This window comes from Mauremys reevesii, linkage group 1 (genome assembly GCF_016161935.1).
Source record: "Mauremys reevesii isolate NIE-2019 linkage group 1, ASM1616193v1, whole genome shotgun sequence".
In the NCBI taxonomy this organism is placed as follows: domain Eukaryota; kingdom Metazoa; phylum Chordata; order Testudines; family Geoemydidae; genus Mauremys; species Mauremys reevesii.
The window spans coordinates 123,026,071-123,046,699 of NC_052623.1; the positions used below are offsets into that span (position 1 = coordinate 123,026,071).

The 20,629-nt window shown below is 45.4% G+C and overlaps 1 protein-coding gene and 1 long non-coding RNA gene across 3 annotated transcripts in view; both read right to left on the reverse strand.

The window, feature by feature from the left end:
- TMEM131 (transmembrane protein 131) overlaps nt 1–5,786 on the reverse strand; it is a 161,136-nt gene extending 155,350 nt beyond the window's left edge. For both annotated transcript variants that reach the window (XM_039543102.1, XM_039543093.1), the window contains exon 1: nt 5,305–5,786. In XM_039543102.1, coding sequence (XP_039399036.1) covers nt 5,305–5,647 — 343 coding nt within the window. In that variant the 5' untranslated portion in view covers nt 5,648–5,786. The remainder of the gene's footprint in view (nt 1–5,304) is intronic.
- A 2,162-nt stretch (nt 5,787–7,948) lies between these two features.
- On the reverse strand, nt 7,949–14,935 carry LOC120407457. Its single transcript, XR_005599985.1, has 6 exons — nt 14,896–14,935; nt 13,523–13,588; nt 12,526–12,627; nt 10,752–10,948; nt 10,002–10,082; nt 7,949–9,328 (listed from the first exon to the last, which is right to left on the reverse strand). It is a non-coding gene; the product is annotated as an uncharacterized LOC120407457 (long non-coding RNA).
- Nucleotides 14,936–20,629: the final 5,694 nt, after the last annotated feature.

Consider the following 20,629-nt stretch of genomic DNA (forward strand, 5'->3'; position numbering starts at 1 on the left):
ATCACAGATCCTTCACTGTTTGCAATGCATAGTCCACAAAAGCCCATCTTTCATTTTCAAATTCCAGACTGAGTTGCAGAGCTTATGGAAGAAATGTAATCTTTATACTTGTAAACGGAGTGGATCTGATCTGGGAATCATTGAGAGAACACAAATATGGAACCAAAAGCCAAGTCATGTTTTGAAGAAGAACTGCACTTTAAAAGTTAGCCAAATATGTTGTACAATAGATGCCCAACATTAATTTTTATATGAAATTGTTCTGCATTCAGCCAATACCTTCATCAAAAGATATCCAAATGGCTCAAAGTAGGCATTTCAAAAATACTGCAATATTGTTGACTTGGAAGTCATGTTGATTCAAACTAAAAACATCAATATATATTAATTGTATTACACCACAACCTACAGGCTTGAGCACAGTTTGGGCCCTTACTTTGCTAGGCACTATACAAACACAATAATGAAAGAGCTTCCTGAAGAACTTACAGCCTAAGGCCCACAACCTGCAATTTGTTGACTTTAATGGTGCTCCATGAGCACAGCAGTCTGCCTGCATGCAAAGAATTGTAGGCTTGGGGCCTATACAGAGAAGACAAAGGATGAGAGGAGAAACAGATATATGAGTTTCAGAGGGGTAGCTGTGTCAGCAGAAACAAGGAGGAGTCTTGTGACACCTTAAAGACTAACAAATTAATTAGAGCACAAGCTTTTGTGGGCTATGACCCACATGACTTTCCAAACGCTACACATCAGGTCAGCTCGGAGTAGAATCCAGGGCTCCTGACTCCCTATCCACTAGGCTATGTTGGATATTGGAAAAGGTATGGAAAAGGGCAACAAAAATGACTAGGGGTATGGAACAGCTTCCATATGAGGAAAGATTAATAAGACTGGGACTTTTCACCCTGGAAAAGAGATGACTAAGAGGAGATATGATAGAGGTCTGTAAAATCATGACTGGTATGGAGAAAGTAAATAAGGAAGTGTTATTTACTCCTTCACATAACAAGAACTAGGGTCACCAAATTAACTTAATAGGCAGCAGGTTTAAAACAAACAAAGGGAAGTATTCCTTCACACAACGCACAGTTAACCTGTGGAACTTTTTGCCAGAGAATGTTGTGAAGGGCAAAACTATAATAGGGTCCAAAAAAGAACTAGTTAAGTTCATGGAAGATAGGTCCATCAACAGCAATTAGCCAGGATGGGCAGGGATGGTGTCCCTAGTCACCGTTGCCAGAAGCTGGCAATGGATGACAAGGGTTGGATCACTTGATGATTACCTGTTCTGTTCATTCCCTCTGAAGCACCTGGCATTGGCCACTGTCAGAAGACAGGATATGGCTATTGTTATGACTACACTGCCTACCATATTTAATTTGGCTAACAACCCAAGAATATGGATTAACAGGACCAGCAACTATAAATGACAACCACTACCTAACCACTTACTGCTCCTTTCTTATTGATACAAATATAAATGACAAACTTCTTTGGCTGAAAGATCTTATCTTTCATCACACATTAAAACAGCAAGATGTAGCACAAACCACTTAGCTTTCCAATTATCTACAATTTCTCAATGACAGGGTAAAAATTTACCACTCTGCTTCACTAACAGTTTTTTGCCTCATGCTGTTTATTATTTTGGTGTGCCAATTCAGTATAATAGAATAAGCATCCTTTGAGTTCAGTGTTGAAGTTGCTATATCAGACTGTATTTTGGACTATCAGGGTCACAACTTTAGTGTTAAAATAAGTTGTGTTTTTTTACTGTGCCTTACATTAATTTTGAAAGCAGTGTACGAGAAACAACAAAATAAGGAATGACATTTTTTAAAAAAACATTTTTAAATGTTGTATAGGCTTTTTCTCTATGGTACTCATCACTGTAGTATCTGAGGACCTCACTAGTATTAATGAATTTATGTTTATGATACTCCTACAACATAAGGAAGTATTACTCTTCCCATTTTTTAGATGTTAGCAAAAGTGGAGAGAGACAGTGACTAACGCAATGTCACAGAGGATTCTCTTCTGTTTTCAGCTCTGCTGAAGACTTCCTAGGTCCCAGTACAGACCCTCTTTAATGGTAATCTTAACTCCCATTTATGTCCAGTTGCCATCTTTCAAAGATAAATATCAAGGACTTTAGAAGAGTGTAAATCAAACGTGCAAAGATATTATTTGCTCATGTTGACTTGTCAGTTGTTAGGTTTGTTTAAATAAAAGTTGTTCCAATATAAGCACTAAAGAGCATCTTTAAGAGTTACACCATCAGGGACTAAAGTTACCCTAACAGTCCTGCTCTCTCTGCTCCAGTCTTGTGAAATGGCAGGTAAGATGGCTATCGGAAGTTAACAGATTAGTCAGGCACCCATTAGTCAGTTGCCCAGTTGCAAAGCAGGGATCTTATGCTGCATTATTCTGGAAAGTTATTTTCCAGTGTCAGCGTTTTGTATAAAGTTATATATTGAATACTAAGAGAACAAATACACAACAATTGTACAAGCTGAAGGTGAGGAAAATGCGGTCAATAAGATGAATGGCAGAGGTTCCAGATCATCTGCTAAAAAGCAACATTAAAACTCTTCCTGAATGTGGCCTGGCTCAGACTTAGATAAACTTCTATCAGGCGCTGAATTCCAGAGACTTATACTGAAAGCAAGGACTAGTACCACTTCTATGCCATGTCATGGTTAGTATCCAAAAAACTGGAAGATATCAAATGATTTTGAAAAATCCATTTGGCAGTAGAGTAGGATACCTTCATAACACTAAAAGGAAAGTCTGAAACACAGACAGTTGCAAGCTTTTAAAGAAGAGTAGTTAAATTTAAAGTTTTTTGTCCTTATGGCTGATGACAGATCCTTCAAATTGTGAGTGAATTCAGTATTTTCTTACTCACTCTGCTGACCAATTCCAGTCCCTCTGCTATTTCCCCAAACAATTAAAAAATAAAAATAAAAAAGATTAACAGCATTCTGAAGAGCCTCTCTGAAGCTCTTCAGAACCATATGGGTATCAATGACAATGACAAATATCAGTCAATTTCAGTCTGGATATGGATTTCTATCCACTTTAAGGCTGGGCTACACAGTTTGTGTACCACTATAATTAGTTTTGTTTAGAAATTGACCTAGTTAAAGCAGTGCAGCCTTATAGTACAGACACAGTTTATATCTGTATAAGGTTGCTTGTACAGTATAGCTTATTCCCATAAATATGATAGAGGTCCTGTATCCAGGAGTTTTTCTTGGTAGGTAAACCTTAAAGCTTCATTGTTCACTTTATCCAGAGCTTCCAATCCAGGCAGCATGCAAAAAAGCAAACAAAAGGAGTCTTCTAGACTAGAGCATGAGTGTCAAATTCACTCTGTGGAGATGGTTGAAGTATGGCTGGGGTAAATTTACAGGCATAAGTTATACTGATAAAAGCACATTTAACTACTGACACAGTTGTATTACTTTCTTGAAAGAGCTCAATTGCACCTGCTCAAACTTTAATCTTGAGTCTCAGATTGCATTTATTTCTCAGAAAACATCAATATGGAATTGCCCAAAGAATGAAGGTGATCAGCCCTCCTGAAGAGTCAACATAAAATAGTGGTCTTAAGGTGGCACTAACTCTAGGACATAAATCAGTGGTATCATATTTGGAGATTATTTCAATTAAGAGTTGACTAGATACATATGAGCGAACATACACCAGAATTATTATAACCAAACACAAGGCATGGAAATAACCACATTTTGGAAGTGTCTACATTTGAACTACCCAATGACTGAGAAGACACCACAGTTCTGACTGTTGGGTCTATGAACTCCCCACACTCAAATGTTACATTCCTTACACAATTTTTTTAAACTCAAACACTAGAATGTCTTGAATTGAACAATAAAGGGATCCAGCCAGCTCTCTGCTATGATTCTGTCACTATCATTCCATATCAACATTGCCACCTTAAAAATCTACAAAAACAAATTACTAGCTAATTATTAGAGTTGATTCCTTGGTTAGAAAACAGCAGTCTAGCTAAATGTATTCTGCTCTCTGTGTATATGACACTGGGGTCCCCATCCTACATTTCTACAGCAGAACCACCTATGCCACTCTCTCCTCACTTCAAACTATGGCTCTAGGCCACCTGTCTGTGCTCCCCTTGACCTGCTTGTACTTTCCAGTTCTCTATCAATCTCCCTCTTTCTGGACTTCTGCTCAGACACACTTCTGCCCTATCCCTTGTATGTGCACCTTCACTTCTTGTTTAACCCAGGAACTGCTTCAGCATCTAAGCCTGAAGTCAGCACAATGTCAGCTTATATTATAAACAATAACACTGATTTAAATGTTGCTCTTTAGACACTTAAAGACAACTACCTTTTTATCTATTCCCTTAGGCCCCCGCCACAATACCAGAAGGCACATCTCAGCAACTCCAACAAAGCAAACTTAGCATTTCAGGTCAACCCATATGAGAAATAAAATGAGCCACACAAAAAAGTGGTAGCGGAGTTTTCAAAACACCAAATTTAAAAGTCCTTTTCTGAATTTCACCAAACTCGGGCAAAAAAAATACTCTCTATCCTACACAGTGACTAGGTCCAGCCTGTCAAAAGTTCTGGGGGAGGGATGGATGTCAATCTCTTAGCGGACCAGTGGGAGGGGGGGGGGGAGAGAGAACTATGCAAAAGAGTCTTATAATGGGCAGCTGCCTTCGAACTTAAGCACGGGGAAGCGCCCGCAAGGGAAGGTGTTTTACGAAGCAGCACCAGCTTCCCCCTGCCACCGCCTCGGAAAAAGTCCCGAGGTGAAGCCCATTCACAAGTTCACCTCAATGTCAACTGCCTTCCGAAAGCCTGCGGATGAGCCTCAACGGCCAGCCCTGACCCCTGCTTCTCAGCCACCCACCCAGCCAGCCCCCGGCCTGACCCCGGGCCGAGGCGGGGCGCGTCAGCCGGGCAGTGACAGTCCGGGAAGGGCGGCAGGGAGACCAGCCCCAGCCTGTGAGCTGGCAGCGCGGCCGGGAGGAGAAGCGAGGCGCTGCGAAGGGGCACCCCCCGCACAGGGACCCGGCCGAGGGTGGCAGCGGCCCAGGCACGGGGGCTCCTTCAGCCCCGGAGCTGGGGGGAGAAGCCGCCTCCCCGGCTCGAGCGCTGCGGGTCCCCGCAAACCCCCGAGCAACCGCCCTGCCCCGGGGGATCCTCCCCAGCCTGGGCCCGGCGCAGGCTGCCGGGATCGGGGCCCCGCTCTGCGGCCAGGCCCCAAACGGTAACAGCGGAGCCCGGGGGCGCCTCTCACCTTCCTGCTCGGCCCGGGCCGTGTGCGCCAGCAGCGCGAGCAGCAGCCGCAGCGCCGCTCCGAGCCGGGGGGCGGCGGGCGCCGGGAGGGCAAAGCCGGGGCCAGGGGCCGCCGCTACCTCCCGCCGGGCCCTCATCACGCTGCTGCCGCGGGCTCGGTGTCTCGGCGGGGCCCTGCGAACGGGGCTCCGGGCTCGCTGCGTCCCGGGGCGCGTGCGAGTGTCAGTCACGGCCGGGGCGGGCGGGCGCCTGGTGCACACACAACACCCCCTCCCTCCCCGGCAGGGGGCGGGCCCGGCACCGCCCCCGCCGCGCTGGGGAGGGGCGGAGCGGGGAGTCGCCATCTTAGGTGAGGGCAGGGGCCGCGCGACACGCTGCGGAGCGGCTCGTGCGTCTGGAAACCGCCTACTCCTCCCGCTGGCGTGAAATGATTGGCGGTGAAGCTCCAGCCCCTTGTGACGCCACAGAGCGGAGGGTGTGGCGGTGAAACTAGCCGGGGGAGGGCCTTCGTGCCCAGCTTCAAGATGGCGGCGGGAAGCGCACTCCTGTCCCTAGTGCAGCTCGACGCTCCGTCCCTGCTGCTGTCTCTTCTCTATGGTGCATTGGTACTGTCTCCATCCTGCCTCCGGCACTCCCTGCTGCAGCTCGCGGGGACGGGGAGGGTGGATCAATGAGTGGGGGGAGACTCCGCTGCAGAGACCCCTACACAGGGGGGCAGGGGGGCACTTCCTACGAGGAAGGAGCTATTTCCCCTTGATTTTCCCTCCTCCTCCTGCCCCCAGTGTCGGTGAGGCGCTAAGCACACGCTGTCGTGCAGGATCTTGTATTCCTTTCGCAAAACGTGTGAAAACTTGTCATGCCAATAAAAGAATTCACATTTGAAAATTTGTGATACAAACTTGAAATACAGGGGGATGGTAGGTGTAATAGCAATGTTAGATTATTTATCCCTGACGTATGTAGTACAGCTCATTCTTAAACTATGCAATTCCATGGCTTTATATGCTAAGTATCAATAAGGAGGCCACGTGTGATCATGACTTCTGTGTTGGTCTTCTCTTCTAGGAGCTGCCCTGAGACCATCAGTCATGTCACATAAAGTAGGTCACTGAACAGCTTTCACTAGCAATAACTTTCATTCACTGCTGACCTGGACAAGATTAGAGTAAAAAATTGCATATGACCATACCTAAATCATCCAGTTCTCCACCCCAACAGCATTTTTAACCTCTCTTGTTAAGGTTGAATTTCTTGAAATCACATGATTTTTAGAAACTGGAAAAGATTCAGGAGCCCAAAGGGGCCCTACTCCCAGGTTAGCACCTTGTCATTCTCAGGTACGTGTTGTGTCTGCTGAGTCAGGAGGAAGTGATGGAAACAGCTACAAGAATGGTTGGGAGGTTTTTTGTTTAGACTATCACCAGGTTGAATCATTTCACGGCCTATTACACTTTACACCCACACAACAGCACTGACTTTTATCCAGTAATAATATACTTTGGAGTTATTGGTGTCATACTTTTCATTTTTTGTTTCTTATTATTGTCTAATGATGCCTGGGCCACCTTGAGACTCTTCAGCAGGGGTAGGCAACCTGTGACACATGAGCTGATTTTCAGTGGCACACTCACTACCCAGGTCCTGGCCACCGGTCCGGGGAGCTCTGCATTTTAATTTAATTTTAAATGAAGCTTCTTAAACATTTTAAAAACCTTATTTACTTTACATACAACAATAGTTTAGTTATATATTATAGACTTCTAGAAAGAGACCTTCTAAAAACATTAAAATATATTACTGGCACGTGAAACCTTAAATTAGAGTGAATAAATGAAGACTCAGCACACCACTTCCGAAAGCTTGCCAACCCCTGCTCTACAGTCTTTAGTTCTTGCTGTTCACTAGAGATACAGTCACAGTATGGGAGGGATGGGAAAGGCATTAATCCCAAGGGGGAAAAGAGGAAATCAGGTGTGCAGAATACCTCAAGTCTCAACAATCGACAATGGCATCAGTTACACAAATCTCATAGAAACTTACTGCATAGAGAAGGGAGTTAAAGACTTGTCTGTGTCTCTGACCAAGGCCTGGGCAGTCAGTGCTAGTGGTCAGTGCAGTGGTGGTCCGGCCTAGTATCTGGAGCAGAAATCAAGATCCAAGAATCAGAGCTGGAATCAGGAACCAGGAGTCAGAGCCAAGGGTCAGAGCAGGAGTCAGAAACTAAGGAGGTTGGAAGAAGGCTGGGAACAGGGCAGGCACAGGAGCGAGCACAGCTGCAGGCATAAGTATTGAGCAGCCATGTGTTAAGTGCTACAGCTAGGTTTAAGAGCAGACCTTGCAATGCTGCTCAGCCAGTCCAGCCAATTAGAGGTTGCAGCTGTGGTGCTTGCTGACCCCAGGCCCAGCTATAGGCCCTCATTCCTGACAGTATCCCTCCCTTTTGAGGACACCTCTCAGAAGCCCTAGGGCCTGGTTTCTCAGGATGAGCCCAGTCTTAGGGTGCTTAGCAACCACCAGCAGCCACGCTCCCCTTCCTCCCCCCCACTCCTGCCCACTGCCAGCCCCCACCGATCAACTCCTTCCCCTCCCTTCCAGCACCTCCTGAATGCTGTGGAACAGCTGTTCAGTGGCATGCAGGAGGCACTGGGAGGGTGGGGGAGGAGTGGTGACAAGGTGCACTCAGGGGAGGAGGCTGAAAGAGGCATGGTGGGAAGAGGTGGAGTGGGGGCAGGGCCTGGGGCTGAGTGAGGGTAGAGCACCCCAAGGGAAAATTAGAAGCCAGTGACTGTGAGCCCAGTGGAAATCCTGTAGTAGGTCTGTGGTGTGGATGTTTTCAGCAATTTCCCAAGATCAGTCATCCAGATCATAGCCCTTCCAGTTCACCAGGATTTAAAGATTTGCCAGATTAATTTATTCTTGCTCCCTAACGGTTGTGGGCAGTGGTGGTGGGCTGGAGTGATTTGGGAACGGATGTTCAGTACATAGCTTAAGGTGGGAAATGTGAAATACTGGATGCATCTTGAGTGAAGCAGGTATTTGTAGCTTGAAGGCTACAGGATTGACCTCTTCCAAGATCTTGAATGGGCACAAGTACTAATGATCGAGTCTGGCTGATAAGTGGACCAACTTGAGGTTCTGGGTCAATAGGGATGAGAGAGGTCCGACAGCCTTGGTCAGCATGGTGTTTGTAAGTTTCATTTATGGATATCAATTGCTCCTGGGGCTTTTGGTGTAGGTGGGCAGCCCAAGCTGCAGCTTGTGGCACTGGGGAGTTCATGGGTATGTCATGATGGAATTGAGAATGAAAACAGTCACAGAATGAGCTTTGTTATGTTGAGGCATGGATTGCATTATTAAAGGTGAATTCTGCATAGTGAAGCAGAGAAAACAGTTGTCCTGGGGGTAATTCAAGCAACAATGAAGATACTGTTCTAGAATCTAGTTGACTTGTTCTGTTTGCGTATTGGTCTGCAGGTGGTAGGCAAACAAGGTGAGAGACTTTATGCTGAGAAGCCGTTGAAATTCCTGTCAAAAACTGGAGACAAACTGGGGCCACAGTCCAGCATGATGCCAGTTGGTAACCCATGTAGGGGAAGATATTTGTGCCCTTGAGATTGAGGCAGCTCCACAACAGAGTCTATAGATACAATAGGCCAGGGTTGGTGGGGAAATGGGCAAAGGCTGGAGAAGGCTGAGTGGTTTCAAGGTTTGGGAGCAAATGTCAGAGCCTTGCATATTCTTTGGTGCATGCATGTGGACCAAGCCACCAGAAACTGCAATATCAGGCCCTACATCTTGGGTTGGCCAAAGTGACCATCAACTGGCATGCCATGACAGTTTCAGGACCTGGAGTCTAGCTTGATCCTCCAGAACATAAATACAGTCCTTGTCATAGAGGAGGCCATCTTGCAGCCTGAATTTGGAGCCAGATTGGGCATCTATGTTATCCAGGGTCTGATGGATCTGGGTCACCAAGGGGTCGTGGAACAGCTGACAACAGATACATTAGATTGCAGTCAACTGACCTGAAACAAAAATTGGATGCATTAAGGATTGTGAAGAGAAGTTCCATGCCAGTCATAGGTACACCTTTTCGTGGGACAGAGCACCTGCTTTCCCATTTATAGGCCCTGGGTGCTAGGTTACAACAAAATCAAATCTGCTATTGACTGAGGTGCCTGGCCATCCAGAGGCACTCTAGGTTCTTATGATTTGTGAGAACCTGGATTGGGAACTGAGCTCCCTCCAGGAGGTAACAGATGTTATAATTATTCTCTGCCACATTCAGTTTGCAGGAATAAAAGGCATATGGGTGAAGTTGACTATGAGAGCTCACTGGCTGGGACAATACTCGCATATGGCAAAATCTGACATGTCAGCTTCCACAGTTAATGGTCTAGTGGGGTCTGGGTGGTAAGATGGGTGCCGTGGTGAATGTCCTAGTCAACTGATCAAAGGTAGGCTGAACTTCTGAGGACCAGATGAACCATGCTCCTTTTTGCAGGAGTGCCATCATAGAGGCGACCAACCTAGAAAATCCCTTGATGAAACACCAGTAGATATTATTGAAACCCAAGAACTGTATGTCCTATAGAGCCTCACAGTTGGATATGGCTGACACCTTGCATGGGTCCATAGTGAGTCCCTTAGAGGAGACAGCATACCCTAGGAATTAAACCATTTCCTCATCAAACTCACATTTCTCAAGCTTCACACAGAGGTGGTTTTCCTTGAGTTTTTCTAAGATGCAGTGCACATGCTGGTTATGAAGATCCTGATCTGGAGAAAAAAATAGGATATCAAGATAAATTGGTCCAAGATATTATCAATGAAGTGCTGAAAGGTTGCCAGGGCATTGCACAGGCTAAAAGGCAGGACCAGGAATTTGAAATGCCTGTACCAGATACAGGCATCAGTCTTCCTCTAGGAACCAGACTAGATTATATGCTCCTTGAAGGTCCAATTTGGCATAGGAGCCAGAGGGGGGACATGCTGGCAGCTTCCAGACACCTGGTCACCCTACTCTCTGCCCCAGCCCTGAGCCCCCTCCTACACCCCAAACCCTTCATCCCCAGCCTCACCCCAGAGCCCGTACTCCCAGCCAGAGCCCTCATCCTCCCACACCCCAACCTTCTGCCCTAGCCTTGAGCCCCCTTGCGCATCCCAATCCCCTCATCTTCAGCCCCACTCCAGAGCCTGCACCCCCAGTCAGAGCCCTCACCCACTCACCTCATCCCTCTGCCCAAGCCCTGAGCCCCCTCCCACACTCATAACCGTTTAGCCCCACCCCACCACACATCACCTCCATATTGGTGCACATAAAATTAATTCCACACATGGATATAAAAAATTAGAGGGAACACTGGCATTCACTATCTCACACAAGATGATGCTGGCCTTAGCGGGATCCATCCCAGTAACCAACCCATTTCTACTCCCCTTCTTTACCTCCTTTTTTTAGTAGGCTGCTCAAACTGTCACTCATCAGGTTATGGGTGGTCACTCCTAGTGGTCGTAGCAGTGGTGATCCAGCCTAATAGTTGGAGCCAGACTCCAGATCCAGGAGTCAGAAACAGAGCAGGGGAGCATGGTTGGAGCAGACTAGAGTAGGGCTGGACCAAGGCTGGGAAACGACTGGAGCACAGCTGGAAATGAGAGGCACAAGAGTGAGCAGCCACTGGCCAATGGCACTGCTGGGCTTAAGAGCTGTCTTGGCAATGCCATTCAGCCAATCAAGCAACCTCTCTGACTAGGGGTTTCCGCTGAAGCTAGCTAACTGATCTCTGGAGTTACGAAAGGAAGTAGTCCAGCTTAGCAGAGGAGAAAAGAGCTCTCAGAAGGCAGAGTCCAAAGGGTTGAAACGTCACCTTTAAAATGAGACAGATGCGGCAGAGCTTGTCCCTCTCTAGTGGGTCTCTTCAGCCACGTTTGTGGCTGCCATAAAACCAACTGAATAAATTATCTTATGGGTGCATACACATGGTCTCTTGAGACTGACGGATGCCTACTAACTTGCTAGCTGATCTCAGGCCTGGCTGCAGGCCCTCATTCCTGACATTCTGTAAATCCTAGGCTGGAACTCCATAGTCTTTTGATCATTGTATTGAAAGGCTTACATTTGAATTGAAGCAAACACTCACCCGCACTACACACCACAGAAACACTAACCCAGGAACCAATCCCGTTGTCTGCTCAGTCCCCATATCTACTCTAGCGACACCATCAGAGGACCCAACCACATCAGCCACACTATCAGGGGCTCATTCACATGCACATACTAATGTGATATATGCCATCATGTGTCAGCAATGCCCCTCTGCCATGTACATTGGCCAAACTGGACAGTTTCTACATAAAAGAATAAATGGACACAAATCAGACATCAGGAATGGTAACATACAAAAGCCAGTGGGAGAACACTTCAATCTCCCTGGACATTCAACAACAGGTTTAAAAGTAGCCATTCAACAAATAAACTTCAAAAACAGACTTCAAAGAGAAATGGCAGAGCTACAATTCATTTGCAGACTTAACACCATTAATTTGGACTTCAATAGGGACTGAGTGTGGCTGGCTCACTACAAAGCAATTTTCCCTCTCTTGGTATTGACACCTCCTCAACTATTGGGAGTGGACCACATCCACCCTGACTGAATTGGCCTTGTCAACACTGGTTCTCCACTTGTAAGGTAACTCCCTTCTCTTCATTTGCCAATATATCTATGCCCGTATCTGTAATTTTCACTCCACGCATCTGAAGTGGGGTTTTATACCCACGAAAGCTTATGCCCAAATAAATCTGTTAGTCTTTAAGGTGCCACCGGACTCCTCGTTGTCCTAGTAGTGAATGTTTTTGTTAACAGTTCTGAGAGCCACCCAGTGCACACCCAACATGAAGGAGCCTGAGCAACCTTAGAGAAATCTGAGCAACACCCTCTAACTTCAATGGGAAATGTGTCTAGGCACAAAGAAGCATGATGAGGCCCAAGAGCTTTTAGTTTTCCTTAGGAAAAAAAACAAAAAACTTTAAAAGACATCCTCCAAGCAATTGTTTGAATGTGTATGATATTGCACAATCTCACCCTTAGTTATTGCCCCCTTACTCAGTCTTCTGCTGCACACAGGTGCTCTTTTCTGAAAAATAAGCTATTTTTCTACTTCTTACATTTTCAGTCCACTGTTAAAATATTCAGAGGGACAGATTTTTGTCAGCCTTACTCACAGTGTAATATCTTTCTCCGTAAGAAGTCCCATTGGAATCAGTGGGTTCTCTACTGATGGTAGGTGGCAAAAATCTCTCAGAATGAAATGGTGGAAGCACCAACTGAACAGTTCATGAGAAATAAATTAATGGCAATGAAATATGCAAGAAACATTACAAATATAAACAATTCAGGGTTTTATATATCTTAAATGTAACATTAAAATGTTCACTGTTTTTAAATGCTCTATACAAAGACTTTCTGGTAGGATATTATTAAATGGATAGAAAACAAATAGCTCTTGGGACATATTCTCCCCTTCATCTTTGTCCAGAACTCCCACTGTTTTCAGTAAGAGTTCTGTGCAGGCAAAAGCAGTAGAATAGGGCTCAAGGTCTGTAAATGATAGAGAAGGTATTCTGTTAAGATTTATTCCTGAATTAATCTGATTATACTGTATCATAAATGTTTGATGCTCTACAGTAGGTTGCTGGGTGGCATATATACAGTATTCCTATATATTAAAAGTTCAATCTTTGTTCTCAGTTACACTTAAGTAGAAGCAGGATGTATTAATATGTTTTGATGGCAGGGAAATAATTTACTCTCAATACAAAAGTGTCCTTGTTTCCCAGTGAACGACAACAAAATAGACTGTCAAGTTTTGTATGGAAAAAAAATTTATGATTATAAAGCATGATGGGAAAGAGAATATAGTTTTGGGGAGAGTGTATGTGTTCTATGTGAATAAAACCCTGCTGCTCAACAGAAATTACAGCAATAATTAGCCAATTAAGTTCAAGAGGTGCCTTAATCATATGATAAATAGGGAGAGCCAATTGCACAGAAAAATATCAGCCATACAGGTTTTGCAATGGCCAGCCACACCTTCAGCATTGCTGCTGTTGTCAGCTTTGCTATTGTGAGTGGCAGAGAAACAGTACATTGAAGAACACAAAGGACACAGGTGTTATATTGGTTGTCATCCTTCAGGAGATAGAGGTAGATCTGAGTTACCTGCTCTTTCCTTCCATAAATGTGTCGTAAATGGCTAATTCATGTGTCAAGCCTTCATTTTCTTCTCTTGATAATTTTCATGCAAGAAAGAGAGACAAGGAAAAAAATACTTCAGATCATCCAGTCTATTTTCCTGTCAATGGATTTGCTCCCTACAACACATTTTCTAGCATTTTTCCACTCCTGTTTTAAATGTCCTAACTGAAGGCACTTCTTTGGCAGATTGTTTCACAGCCTAATGCACTTCCCTGTCAGGATGTGTTTCCTGATATTCATTCTAAAATTTCCCTTTCTTAATTTCATTTAATTACTCACACCCATGTGTACCAGTCTAAATACTTCCACTCCATCCTTAATGTTTACATTATTTAAATAGTTGTAGACTGTTAACATGGCCCTATTTAGTCATCCAGTAACAGAATCACATATTTAGCTGTTTTAATCTTTCCATAAAGCTATTCCTCCAGATAATTCTTGTTGCTCTTCTTTAAACTGTCTCCAATTTGTCAATATCTCCCTTATGAGGTGGTGCTCAGAAATTAATTCACTATTCCAGTTGTAGCCAGACCAGAGCCCTAGAGCGTTTTGGCTTGACTAGGAAAAGTGATCAAGTTTACTTCATGTTTTGCTAACACATTAGGTAATCCTGACTTAAACTGGACCTTTTTCCTAGTATAGATGTAGGGAAAGACCTGGTAGCTCGATGTAGTTGGCTGAGTTGTAGCCTACTAGGCTCCAAAGCCAGAGAGAGAGGAACCATTATCTCCCTGTTCTGTTAATTGATGTTTCTGTATGTGCAGCCCAAAAGTGACCTGGCCTTTTTGCTGCAATAAGGCACCCCAGACTCATGTCAGATTTGCAGTACTTTATCACCCCATACAGAGGCACTGACTTTGTGATTTCCTGGGGGAGCCCTGGAGCACCAACGGAGTCAGTGCCTTTAACCCTGTAGACGGGCCAGACTCACCCCTGTGGCACCTCCTGCTGGTTGTCCTGGGAATTAGTTCAATCCAACCCAGAGCACCCTCTGCAGGCCAGTGATCTGCCTTCCAGCTACTGGCCCCCCTGTCCCTCCCATGACCCCAGTGCCCCTTTAACTGGGTCTCCCCCTCCCAGGGGAACCCCCACCCCACTTTGCCTCAGTATTGGCTACTGCCCAGTCTCCATCTAGCCCCCATTCACTGGGGCAGACTGCGGTATCAGCCACTCATCATAAGCAAAGGGGTTTGGACCTGCTGCCTTTGCCTACCCCTGGGCTGCCCCCTGCAACCTCCAGTATCTCTTGGCCTAATGCTAGGCCACAGCCTGGGGCTTTCCAGGCAGGAGATCCCCAACTCCTCTGCCTTTTCCCAGCTCTGCTGCAATCTAGGTACCTTGTCTAGCTCCCTGAAGCCAGGCCCTTCTCCCTCTACAGGCAGAGGGAGAGTGCTGAGGGCTTGGCGCCCAGCCTCTTTATAGGGCCAGCTGGGCTCTGATTGGGGCATGGCCCAGCTGCAGCTGCTTCCCTCAATCAACCCAGCTCTTTCCTTCCACAGCCCCAGCCCTCTGTAGGGCTGGCTTTAAACCTTTCCCAGGCAGGAGTGGGTGACCACCCTGCTACAGACCCCATGTATCTTTCTACATTACTGGTTCCAGGTTTTTCCCTCCCATTGAATATTTGTGTGTTTCAGATTATTCTCCCCTCAGATGTACCAGGCTGCATTTCCCCAAATGGGGTCTCATTTTGTTATGTTCTGCCAATTTTTTAATATTTAGAGCCCCTTATATTCTTCTTCTGTTCTCACTTATATTTCCAATTCCTCACAATTTATTATCTTCACATATTATACACATGCTGTTTGCCCCTATCTTCCAAATCATTGCCAGAGTCTGATGCCCTTACACTGAGTAGCATCTTACTCCAGGAGTAATTCCATTTACTTCAGTGGCATTGCAAAGTAACATGCTACTCAGTGTAAGAGGATTAGAATCTTGCCCTAAAAAATGGTCCTAATACCAAACCCTGTGGAATCCACTAGACACTTATACTCAAGCTGATATTTTGCCACTTATTACTCCACAACAGAAATAAGTGGGTTGAGGTGGGTGGAAGTTATTTAAAAGGCCAGCTGGGAGCAATCGGATTAGGGTTACAACCTGCTGTACTTTCCTTATTAACTTCAATTAATTTTAAGACATTGCTTCAAATGCTGTACTAACAATCCAAATATATTACATCTACTATGTTATCTTCATCTACTAATTCTGTAATTCCATAAAAAAATTCAAGTTTGTCTGTCAACTTTTATTCTTATCAAACCCATGCTACATATTGCTTATGATTGCATTATCCGCTAGATATTAGTAGTGGGGTTTTTTTAAAATTGAATTCTTCTTCTATTGTATCTAAATTTAATATATCTGGTAATTTAAGTTTCTTCTCTATTAAACTATTGAGAAAAATTAAATGCTTCTCTTTCAGGAATTTAATATTTTAAAAAGTAAATGTGCAATAAATTACTTTACACGTAGAGAGAGATGGCCAACTTCTGATCATCTTGGTAATATACCAACCATCCTCTGTTTCACTGAAGTTACCATTTTAGCACAGGCCCTGAAAACACATAAGATTGCAGCCTCAGAGGTATGGGGGTAGGGTTTTAGCTTGAGCCTTTGATGAAATGCCACCAATTTCCTCTTAAAGGAGAAACTAAAGAGTATTCTGGCTACAATAATGGCCCCTGTAGTAGCACTATTATAAGCCGTGCTATTTGGGCTGTCACTGTAGATACAGTACTATAATGGCTCTCCTTTCTTCATCCCACTCCTACAATGGAATGCTCTTGCCTGACAATCCTGTGGTTGTGACTGTGCCTCCAGTATGTTGCTCCTCAGCTCTTGTCCCACACATTACCTCAGTAACTTCATCTCCCATTGTATGCCGCTCACCCTGGGCTTAGTCCTGCAAGGTACTGAGTACTCTGGCTGCAATCTAGTAAAACACTTAAAAGCTGAATTAACATTAAGCATGCAAGTAGTGCCAGTGAAGAGGACTACTCATACTTACACTTCAGTAAGGCTTAAATGTGTTGCTGGATCAAGGTCAGAGTAGTTAATAACTTGCAGGATCAAACCTCAATGATTCAGACAGAATCTCAACTACAGTTTGAGCTCAGTCCCCAACATGACCAGGTGGCATAAACCTTCCTCTAGGAACCTGGATTCTATGATGTTCCAGTCCTTTGATGGTCCACATTGCAAAAGAGCAAGGTTTCTGATGTGATATCTAGGACGTTTCATGTAATTTAAGTAGAGTGTCATAAATTTGCAATTTTAGTTAAATAAAATTCCACCTAAGGGGGGATATACACCAGGGGTCAGCAACCTTCGGCACATGGACCATCAGGGTAATCCATTAGCGGGCTGCGAGATGTTTTGTTTACATTGACTGTTTGCAGGCATGGCCCCACGCTGCTTCCAGTGGCCGCAGGTTTGCTGTTCCCAGCCAATGGGAGCTGCAGGAAGCGGCACGGCTGTGACCTGTGCATGAGTTGTACTATATATTCCTGACTAAATCTTGGGGAGGGGGAGGCCCAGAGGTGCCATGGGTGCTTGTGGGTGGGCAACCTAGGGGGTGCCACAAGTGCTGGTGGGGGGTGGCCCGGGGGGTGCTGTGGGTGCTGGTGGGGGGGGGTCGCAGTCCAGGGGGCACTGTGGGTTCCTCTTGCGGGGGGCAGGGTCGGCAGGGCTGGCAGGCTCCCTACCTGGCTCCTCATGGCTCCCTGGAAGCAGCATGTCCATCCCTCAGCTCCTAGCTCTGCACGCTGCCCCCACCCCAAGCTCCGGCTCCGTAGCTCCCATTGGCCGGGAACCGGGGCCACTGGGAGTTGTGGGAGCAGTGCCCATGGGCGGAGGCAGCGCACAGAGCTAGGAGCTGAGGGAGGGACATGTCGCCACTGCCAGGGAGCCCCCCCCCAAGGTAAGTGCTGCCCAGAACCCCCTCCCACACCCAAACGCCTGCTGCTGGGGGGCAGAGGCCTGAGACTGCCCCACCAGCAGCCGGTGCAGCTGGCCCAGGGGCTGGCCCAGGGGCTGCCTGAGCTGCTCAGGTGGCCCCCAGTCCAGCTGCACCAGCCACTACAGAAGTCATGGAAGTCCCAGAAAGTCACGGGATACATGACCTCTGTGACAAACTCGCAGCCTTACATATACCTCATTTCCGATTCACATAACCAATAACATTGCAAAGATGTTCTAATGGTAACAAGAGATCAGCACCTGGCTTCTACTTCACCCAAGAAAGAAAACTGACTTTAATGGGAGCTTCTGGATGATCAGCACACTTGAAAAATCAAGTCACTTATTCAGTTGCCTAACTACAGATTTAGAAGCCTAATTTTAGGCAGCCATGTTTGAAAATCTTGGTCAAAGTTTATTTGATGCCTGATTAAATTCAAATCCACATAGAGCTCAAATATTCATGGGAAGTGGAGGGATCTTCTCTTAATATTATCTGTCAGTTTCTGAGCGGTATAGGGCCAGAGGTTAGGCAAATAAATGGGAAATGCATCAGTGATTGTGCCATAAATGTGGTGTTAGTTTCACTTTTGTTAATCATTTAGTCTCTGATCCTGCCAGCTGATTTCTGTACTGAAGACAGTGGGGCTATGGGCTACCACTGGAGTTTGCCCATATGGATCAGCTTGTGGAAGCAGCACCTTACATTCTGATTTTATATGATTAATGCTTTGGCACAAGGAAGAAACTGATTCTATTCGTTCCCGCCTTATTTATTTTTGAAATGTTTGCTTTTAATTTGATTTAAAAAAAAATCTCCTATGGGAGAGCTCAGATCTGCTGATGCTTCAATTGACAGGGTCCTCTTCTATATCTTTCAGAGGACCAAGACATTTTCTTTGCTTCTGAATTCAGTTACGGATTGTGTGATATTAAGACTGAGAGGGTGGATGTCTGGATTTTCCATCCTTCTCAGATAGTTTGACTCACTCTCATAGCTGGCATTGCTTTGAGTACATGCTTCTGCTTTTTGGTCTTCTATCTTATTTTTGTTCCATGCAGCAGCATATTTATTATGGTTCTCCATCAGTGATTGACTTCCCCTTTGCCCTGTGGGTGGACCTCTCTTTCAGTTCTGCATTTAAAAATCTTGAATCTGATGAGATCAAGGGTGTAGACAGACACTTGCACCTCGCATGTGGCAGCATTGCAATTCTCAAAAGATGTTCATTGTCACAGACATTTTGTTATTATAGACTGATAGTCAGCGCTTTGCATCTGCAGCAAGGCACATCAATCTCATCTCTCAGACCCCCAATAATTTTCATCAGAATATATGCAGATACTTACAGGTGAGGGTTAGCCCCTAGTCTGTAACAAATGTACTTGGTCTGAGACACAGGGCCTAGGCTTTTAAAGGACCACTCAGTCAGATCTTTTTTGTGCTCAGCATACACTTATGACCTCCCTACCTGAAAGCCAGTTGCAACCTCTTTCCCCCTTTAAAGATGAATTTGAGGTTCATTTATTTTTGAATTTTCCTTTGATTTTTTGTAGATCTTGGTGTACAGTGGATTCCGAGGCCCATCAAATCCCAGTCTTGCATGATCTGGTGTGCTCTTGAGTGTGATATACCCCACACTTCCTTGTACACCAACGTATACAAAAATTCAAAAGGGAGATAGTGACAGGAGCAGGGAGTTGCAGTGGGATACTGGGCCAGGGATGTGGTTGCATTCATAAGTGAGTTGGAACCGAGAGTGGAGGTTCTCAAAAGCCCATGCTCCTTATGTGGCTTCATGCTGTGCAGGCCTAAGGGGTTCTGTAGATATTTCTGTGTCCTTTCTCTTGAAAAGCAATTTTGTAATTTACAAATCCTTCTTAGTGAGTCAAATCAGTTCTCCCTATGCCTTCCAGAGCAATAGTACTATTGAGTACTAAGAGAGAAAAGGCAAAAAAAAAAAATAGTTCTAATTAGTGAGGATACTGCTTTCAAAGGATGAAATTCAGCACTGTGTAGAGATTCAGAATAATGCCCATGCAACACTTAATCCCCTCTTAATACCTCAAATTAAGGTGTAAGTGAAGCTTAAGTGATACCTATACCTTGTGCTGGCCTTCTGCACAGGGATGAGTTCACACCCCCTGTGAAGATCTAAAAATGGGATTATAAAATGCAAAGCACAAATACAAAGCACTCAGTATGGGTTGCTGAGGCAAAACCAAAGAAGGAATGAAAACAAAACAGGTTTCAAATATTAAATCACTTTAAAGGCACTTTTCAAAAACAACTCCATTAATCCCAAACAGCCAGCATCAAAACCCAAACCCACTTGTGCAAAGGAGGGGTAGGGTGGAAACAGGGAAAGACGTGGTCACAGAATACTGAAACAAATAGGACACACTCGAAAATTCTGAAAACACCCTCAGAGGGGGAATTTCACAATCAAAGCATTTCTAGTGAGTAGGCCCAGTGTCAGTGTGATACAGATTAGATTTTGGGTGGGAGAGTAAAGGCAATAATCTGATCTCAATTATTTTGGTGGGAAAAGGGGCAATAAAAAGTTCTGTAAGTGCCTTTGTTCTATATAATCTAAAGGGATTTCTATACCAACAATACCTTCCCTGGCTGTGTTACAATGTCTCTGAAATCTGTGCAAGGGTAGAGCCACCAAAGCTGGACAGGTTATAGCATTGGTGCCGACTTCCTCTGTTCCCGGGAGGTGCTTGACCCCTACTCCACCCCGGCCCCATCTCCACTCCACCCCTTCCCCCAAGCCTCCACCCACCCCACCTCTTCCTGCCACTGCTCCTCCCCCTGTCTCCCAGTGCTTCCTGAACACCGCTGAACACGGCAGGTGGGAGGTGCTGGGGGGCAGGCAGAGGCACTGATCCACAGGGCTGCCAGTGGGTGCTGTGTACCCGCTATTTTTTTCCCCCCATGGGTGCTCCAGCCCCAGAGCACCCATGGAGTCAGCGCCTATGGGTCAAAGGATAGTGACCAGATGAAAAAGATTCCACTGGTCCTCCAGGCTGGAGGTTGAGTGATAGCCCAAGAACCTGTCCTCATCAAAAAATTAAGCTGCAGCTGGAGTTGTAAATTCCAGCTTG